This window comes from Entamoeba nuttalli (assembly GCF_000257125.1).
Source record: "Entamoeba nuttalli P19 unplaced genomic scaffold asmbl_5759, whole genome shotgun sequence".
NCBI lineage: Eukaryota > Evosea > Mastigamoebida > Endamoebidae > Entamoeba > Entamoeba nuttalli.
Genome location: NW_008577663.1, coordinates 1 through 7,403, shown reverse-complemented (window position 1 = coordinate 7,403; position 7,403 = coordinate 1). Strand labels below are relative to the sequence as shown.

Here is a 7,403-nt window from a genome sequence, read left to right as displayed (position 1 = left end):
ACGTACATATTTACGTCCCTTGGCAACTGGAATTTTAAAACCACTGAAAGCACAGACTTGAGTTCTAATTTGTAAGTATTTGATACGTTTATGATTTTATTAAATCAATTTTATTTCTAATTCAAAATAAAAACATGTTGTAACAAACTTGATGGACATCCTGTGATTGTTGAGATAGGGTTTTTTCAGTTTCAATCTTCTTCTTTTATTCTATTTTTTATTATTACTTTACTATTAAATATATCTTCTTTTGAATTAATATTATTTTATTATATTTATTTTCTATATTATTTTTAGTTCTTTTTCTTATTTTGTTATTTGATCTTTTTTGTTATTATTATGACTGAGATAAGAAAGAGAGAAATTGATGAATATAAAAACAATAAAGAGAATAATAAGAATGAACATCCATTGATAGAACTTGATGGAAAAAAAGAAAATGATGGATCTTGGAGTTTATATTGTAAAGAAATAAGTTATGTACTATTTCTTTCATTAATACCAACAATAGTATTTTCTATTCTTATGGCTCTCTTCATAATTTATCTTAATTACAATAAAAAAGAATAATTGAATTTATTTGTTCTTGAAAACAAGTTTATATAGAATAGTCCCTTAAACATAAAAAGTAGATAATTAAGTATTAACACATTTGTTATTCATTCTTCTCTACTTAATTGATTAATTTCATCTTTTCCCTGTTATTAAAATGTATAATATATGTGTTTTATTTATTATTTAGTTTTTTTCTTGGAGTGTGAGTAAAGCATCTTCTTTTATATTATTTTCTTTTCTATTCTTGTCTTTTAACTTTTCTTTAAGTTTATTTCTTCTTTTTATCTTCTTCTTTGATTTTTACTTTAATTTGAAAAAGTATTACCTTTCTTTATTTTTTTATTTGACAATGAATGAATATATTATTATCACAATATTATTATTTCTAATTTCATTTAGTCTCAATAACATCTATTAAATCCTTTTCATTTGAAAATATTTAATCATAATATCTTAATAAATTTTTTGAAGTATTGTTTAATACCTACTCTTATTAAAAGACAATATTTTAACCATATAATAGCTAAGAAATTAAAATATTGAATTTGTATTAGGGTTTATATATGATATCTCAAACATATTACCTTCAAATATGAGAATATTTCCTTAAAAAAATAATAAAAGAGAAATATATAAAAACCGGATATTTTGCTTATTTGTCCTTCTTTTCATTTCCAAGTTCGAAATGTTTGCATCTCTTTAAGCATTTTTGGAGCTTATACTTGCATTTAGTACATTCGATTTTCAAGACAACTTTCTTTGTTGTTTTAGCCTTCTTCTTAAAAACTGGCTTAGTTTGACCTCCAAAACCTTGTTGCTTACGATCATATCTTCTCTTACCTTGGACATGGAGTGAATCTTTTCCCTTTTTATATTGAGAAACCTTGTGTGGTGTATGCTTATCGCATCTTGGGCAATAAGTCTTTCTGGTCTTTGGAACTACGACCATCACAAAGAACTAGTTTATAGTCAGTTCCTCCTTCTTTTTTTTTCATTAAGGGTTTTTTCCTTTTAATCTTTTAGTATAAATTAATTATTTAATTAGTATTTTTTCTTTCTTTTTCATAATTTATTATAGTTATAGTTTCTTTGTTATTACTTTTATTGTTTCTGTCACTTTTTCTAAAAAATATTTTCTTTATAATTAGTCAAAAAAGATATTTCTATTTATATGATATAAAATCTCTTATTCAATACAATTGCTACAACATGAATTATATGAAACTTTTGTTATAAAATGTATAGAGAATATACTTAATTGATTCTATTATTCAAAAAAAAGTTTAAATAAACTTTATTTCTAGGGAATGTAAATAACTATAATTCTTACTTAGAATCTTTTGTTAATTTATTTGATAATACTTTCATTCTTAACCTTTTTAGAATTAAAGAATCTAAACTAAAAACAAAATATAAGAAATATCTTTGTTAACAAAAAATAAATTTCAAATGTATATCAATGTAAATTATTGCAAAAACAGGAACTGACTTATAAAAAGGTTTGCAAGTTTAGTGATACATATGATGAATATAAATATTATACAAAAGAGTAATAGGTTTGTAATATGAAAATAATGAATGAATATAATTGAGTTATAAAGTATTGCTAATGCTAGTACATCTATTTCATATTTTGATAGATTTTATAAAGTTAAATGTAATTAATTAACAGTTTTATTTTTAAAATTTCTTTAAATAAAGAAGTTAAATAATTTTTGAGTATTGAAAATAGATAAATTAAAAATAATATCTTTGAGATAAAAAGATAGTTCAGTACATCATTTTATCAATAGATAAGTAAGGTCGTTTGTTTTATTTAAATTATTATTGTATATTTAATTTATTTTTCATGTATTTCCTTTTTTGTTTTAATTAATCGTTTGTTTATTAATAATAAGGAAGTGTCAATTCAAAAGATACTAAATTAAATACTTTCAGTTAATAAAACAGTAAAGTTCCATCTACAGAAATTAATATGAATTATTTCTAAATGTTAAAACAGATTTTTTTGTAAGTAAAACTATAGAATAAACTTATACACAATTATACATAGGATTTTTCATAGAAAATAACAATATCTTTATTGTGATTAGTCAGAGGGGAGTAATTATTAAATGTCAGGAAAAGAATGGTATGGGTCATGACAAATTATTGTTGAAAATAATCCAAAGATATAATTATCCAACATATTGTTCGTTAAGAGTTTTCAAATTAATATGACTTTATTAATAATATGCGATAAATTAGTAATCTAAATGATATTAAATAAAATACTTAATATGTTTTTAGCAAAAGTGAAAAACAAGTACTTGAAAAACAACCTAAAACGATGAAAATGTTTAACTTTTCTTTATTAGTCTTGAAGTAGTGCATCAATTTCATCTTTAAAGAAGTTATACAAATTCTTTCTCTTTAACTTCATTGAAGGTGTAATAAAGTCACGGGCAGTATCAAATGGAAGATCATGAAGAACTAACTTTTTTACTTTCTCGAATCCTTTAAGTCCAGTCTGATCAGCAACAATACTCATATCTTTAATGATCATGTCTTTGATTTCTTGTGAATGACAGATTTCTTTTTTGTCAGGAAGTTCTTTACCATTAGTATCAGCCCACATTTTAAGAGATTGAAAGTTTGGTACAACAACAGCAATTAAATAATTTTTTAATGAATTTCCATATACAAAAATATCTTGAACGTACTTGCATTGGGTCATCATTGATTCTACTTTTTCAGCTGAAATATATTCTCCCTGTGATAACTTAAAAACATTATTTTTTCTTGCAACTATTTTGATTTTTTTATCTGGTCGTATAGAAACAATATCATTAGTTGTAACAAATCCTTCTTCATCAATAACTTTTGAGTCATCTTTATTATACCCAGTAAATTGTGCAGTCGTTTTAATAAACACCTCACCACTTGGGATGGTATTATGTGTACAATATCCCATTTCAGGAACACACTTTACTTTGATCATAGAACTAACATATGGTTGTCCAACATGGTCAAGATCAATTCCATCAGGAAATACAGTAGAAGTTCCCATTCCGGTTGTCTCAGTCATACCATACCCAATAAAGAATCCATCAGAAATAACAATTCTAAAAAACTTAGCAATGTCCAATGATAAAGGTGCACCTGCACAAATGATAACTCTTAAATTACCTCCAAACTTCTCAGTTACTTGTTTAAAGAAAATTTGATCAAAAGCTGGAATAATAGCAGTTGGATTAATCTTTAGTACTTGTTCTTTTATTTTCATAGCTGTGGCAAATGCCATTTGAACTGCTTTTGGTTTAGTGGCTAAGATGTTATAAACACCACCATAAATTAATTGTAATACACGAGGCACAGCAGCAAAAACAACAGGTTTTAAAACGCCTATATCTTCAACAACTTTTAAATGTGTTGATGACATAAAACCAATACTCCCTCCTACTCTATACATAATAAATTCCATTACAATAGCAAAAACATGTCCAAGTGGAAGGAAGGATAATGAAGATAATTTACGTGACTGTCTTGGATAGTCTTGAAGAAGATATAATGGGATTCTCATCCACAGAGAAGAAGAAGACGCTGATAAATTACGATATGTTAATGCAACACCTTTAGGTGTTCCAGTTGTTCCACTAGTATACATTAATAAAGCACGGTCATCTGGAGCTACTTTATGAAGTTGAGTATTTAGCTTCTTTCCTTTTTCTATTAACTCATAAAATCCAAGTTCAGTACTTTTATAGTTCATTTCTTCAGCAACAGTTTTTTCACCACTTGGATGAAGGTCTTCAATTAAAGTAATTGGTGCTTTAGTTGCCTGAGTAATAACCTTTAACTTTTCATCTGAGACAAACATTCTTTTAAATTCAGCATTAGTATCAATAATTTTTAAAGAATCAACTGATAATGACTCATACAATGTAACTAAGACGATTCCAGTATACCCACAAGCTAAGAAAAGATAGTGCCACTCTAATCTTCTTTTAGAAAAGAATCCAATCACATCTCCTTTTTTCAATCCTAAGTCAAGTAAGCTACGAGCCAACGCTTTAGCAGTGTCAAGTACTTCACCGTATGATTTCCATTCATACTCTCCACGTTCTCCATTTGGTAAATAACTTCTTTCACCAAGGAATGGATATGAAGGGTCATCTTCTGTATAATGTTCAACAGCGTCTATAGGAGTATGAATCAAAGGATGGTCATGATCAACTAATGTTTTATTATTATATTCATATTCTTCAGGATATATATATACGGTATGACTAGAGTGATTATCACTTTCCATTAAATATTTTTTAAGATGAAGATTATATTTTCTTTTTCTTCGTTACATTAATTTTTTTCAAGTAACTTTAAAACAATATTACTTTTTCTATTTGTTTTATTAACACTTTATAATCTGTCCTATTAAAATAATTTTTCTTATTATTGTAAAATTTGTTTTATTATAAAAACTTTTATTAATTAAAAATCAGCATACTTAATTGGAATCACACAACCTTTGCTTGTGTCATAAATTGGTGAAACACCCTTTTTAGATCTGAGTTCATTTTGTTGGTCTATCATTTTTTTCATAGCATCATCATTTGGATAATATGGTGCCAAAATTTCACTGCAAAAGTCATTTAAATGAGTCCATTGATCATTAATATTATGTTCACTTCTATCATATCCAAAGAGAATATGTGCCCTACCACAGACATATTCATTTCCAAAAGGTGATCCTTTAAGATCAAACCATCCATCAAAATGACTGCCAAATTTTATTTTGGTGAGATCGAATGAAACAGAACCTAAAATTGTGTCTTTCTTTAAAGCTTTCTTTTCAAAGAAATAAATAACAACGTTTCTTCGTTCAATACCTGGATTAAGTATGAATGATGACTTAGAATATGTCTGGTCTACACCTTTACTTTCTTTTGATTTTAATAACTTACCATTATTATCAATTACAGCACAAAGCAAGGTTTTTGGACTTTTTCCTTTTTTTGTTTTCATTCCAATAGTTTCTATAACATGAATACTAACAACTGGATTGGAACAATCATTAATACTAGCTTGACTAACACAAGGAATAGGTCTTTGAAACTCAAAAAATGTTTGTTTATTACAGAAATCAACAACATATCGTTGATTCTTGTAATAACCAAAGGTAAGTCCTGGTGGTAACAATTCAGATTCATAACATGGATATGGGACTTGGCTTGGTGTTCCATTTTCATTTTCATAAACCAGTCTCTTAACATGATCAATATAGACAATCTTTCCATCTTCTAATCTAATTTTTTCAAATCCATTAACACAACGTTCTGGGAATCTTGGTGGTTTTAAATTATCTAATGGAGAAACTAATATCTTTTCTACGTTACTAGCTTGGTTTTCTTCAATTAATTGAGATGACATTGGTTTAGGAGCAAATAAAGTAATTGGAATATATTCTCCTTCAACATGACCACCTGTGTTTACAGACTTATTTGTAATTCGTATGTAATGACTATAACTATATGACTGATTGTTAAATGATGGAGATGTGGTCATTGGAATAACAAAACTGATTTGTTGTTGGAATGGTTCATCAATACTCTTAACACAGTAAGATAAAATACTATTAGAAAAACCACCGAAAAAGAAAGAATAATAACTGATCAGTTCAACCAATAATTCATCATTTTTACCCCCTGCAAGATTTTTAATAGAACAATTTAAAGTGATTGTCTCTCCAAGAGCAAAACATTGTTTTGGTAATGATACGGTAATATGTGTAGTTTTTAATACTAAAGAAACTGTTTTGGGTAATGATAGTGGAACACCACCTAAATTAAAGATAACAGGACATGAAACATAATGACTTTGAACTGGTCCTTCTGAAGTATAAAGAATAGCATCAACAACATATCGAGCACGTAAGCCTTTAGGTCCAAAATAAGAGGCAGGTGGAAGGTCATGTGGTAGAATAAAAGAAAATGGAAATTCATAAGTTCCTGGGGGTAATTCTAAACTCATTGAATGAAGAAGTCCTGGGACTTCAAAAGTTCCAATAAGTTGATAACTACTAATAACATCGTATGTACCAGCCCCAGATCGAGTAGTAAAACCTTCAACATTAAGGTTTCCTGGTATTAAATTTGGGGTTGAATTAATTTTTAAACCAGTAGTTTCTAAACGTAATTCTATTATTCCAGACCTAACAAATGTTGGTTTTTGGAATTGATAAGTAACATAACCACAATAAATTTCACCAGCAATACCACCAGTTTGAAGAGTAACAGTAACAACAGAAGTGTTATTAGAATTACTCATACTAAAAATAATTAATGATTTTAAAGTTTAAATAAAATATTAACAATTTGTAGCCGTTTAAAAATTAACTTTATTATTTAGAATATTACAAACTAAAAATATTCAAAAATCTTCTTCAAACATTTGTTATTTTTCATATTTTCTTTTCTTCTTATTTTGTATAACTCAATAATTTAAAAAATAACAATGTTTAATCCTTTTATTCATTAGAGTTATTTTTTTTTCCTCTTTTAAATTATTATTGTTTTACCTCTAAAATTATATAAAAATTTCATTATTATCGTTACTCCCTTTAAGATATACCAGTTGAATCACGTTTCTTTGTTCTTTAAAACAACAATTTTTCTGAATTTTGTCTTTTTTTAGAAAATGTATATTTTTTAAAAAAAAGAGTTTCTTTTCTATTTGATTGGTTAGTTTTAAATATGATAAAGAATAAAAATAGTTAATTAAGAATTAATAAATTTTGCATCATTCTTCCTAGCTCATAGGAGAATAATCCTATTCCTTCACTTATTAAAAAAGAGTAATCTCTTTATTGA

General features: G+C 26.5%; 4 protein-coding genes across 4 annotated transcripts in view; all 4 read right to left on the bottom strand.

Annotated features, from left to right (window-relative positions):
• ENU1_138320 (60S ribosomal protein L24, putative) overlaps positions 1-69 on the bottom strand; it is a gene marked incomplete at its 3' end in the record, with an annotated part of 476 nt that extends 407 nt beyond the window's left edge. Inside the window, exon 1 of the mRNA XM_008860260.1 lies at positions 1-69. This exon is cut by the window's left edge and continues 407 nt beyond it.
• A 1,138-nt stretch (positions 70-1,207) lies between these two features.
• Positions 1,208-1,504, bottom strand: ENU1_138310 (ribosomal protein L44 protein; the record flags this gene model as incomplete). The annotated part of the gene is made up of 1 exon (XM_008860259.1): positions 1,208-1,504. The coding sequence occupies one exon, from the start codon at positions 1,502-1,504 to the stop codon at positions 1,208-1,210; it is 297 nt and encodes a 98-aa protein (XP_008858481.1).
• Positions 1,505-2,908: 1,404 nt separating this feature from the next.
• Positions 2,909-4,846, bottom strand: ENU1_138300 (acyl-CoA synthetase, putative; the record flags this gene model as incomplete). Its single annotated transcript, XM_008860258.1, has 1 exon — positions 2,909-4,846. One exon carries the CDS (start codon positions 4,844-4,846, stop codon positions 2,909-2,911), a length of 1,938 nt encoding a protein of 645 aa, XP_008858480.1.
• Positions 4,847-5,025: 179 nt separating this feature from the next.
• On the bottom strand, positions 5,026-6,861 carry ENU1_138290 (hypothetical protein; the record flags this gene model as incomplete). Its single annotated transcript, XM_008860257.1, has 1 exon — positions 5,026-6,861. One exon carries the CDS (start codon positions 6,859-6,861, stop codon positions 5,026-5,028), a length of 1,836 nt encoding a protein of 611 aa, XP_008858479.1.
• Positions 6,862-7,403: the final 542 nt, after the last annotated feature.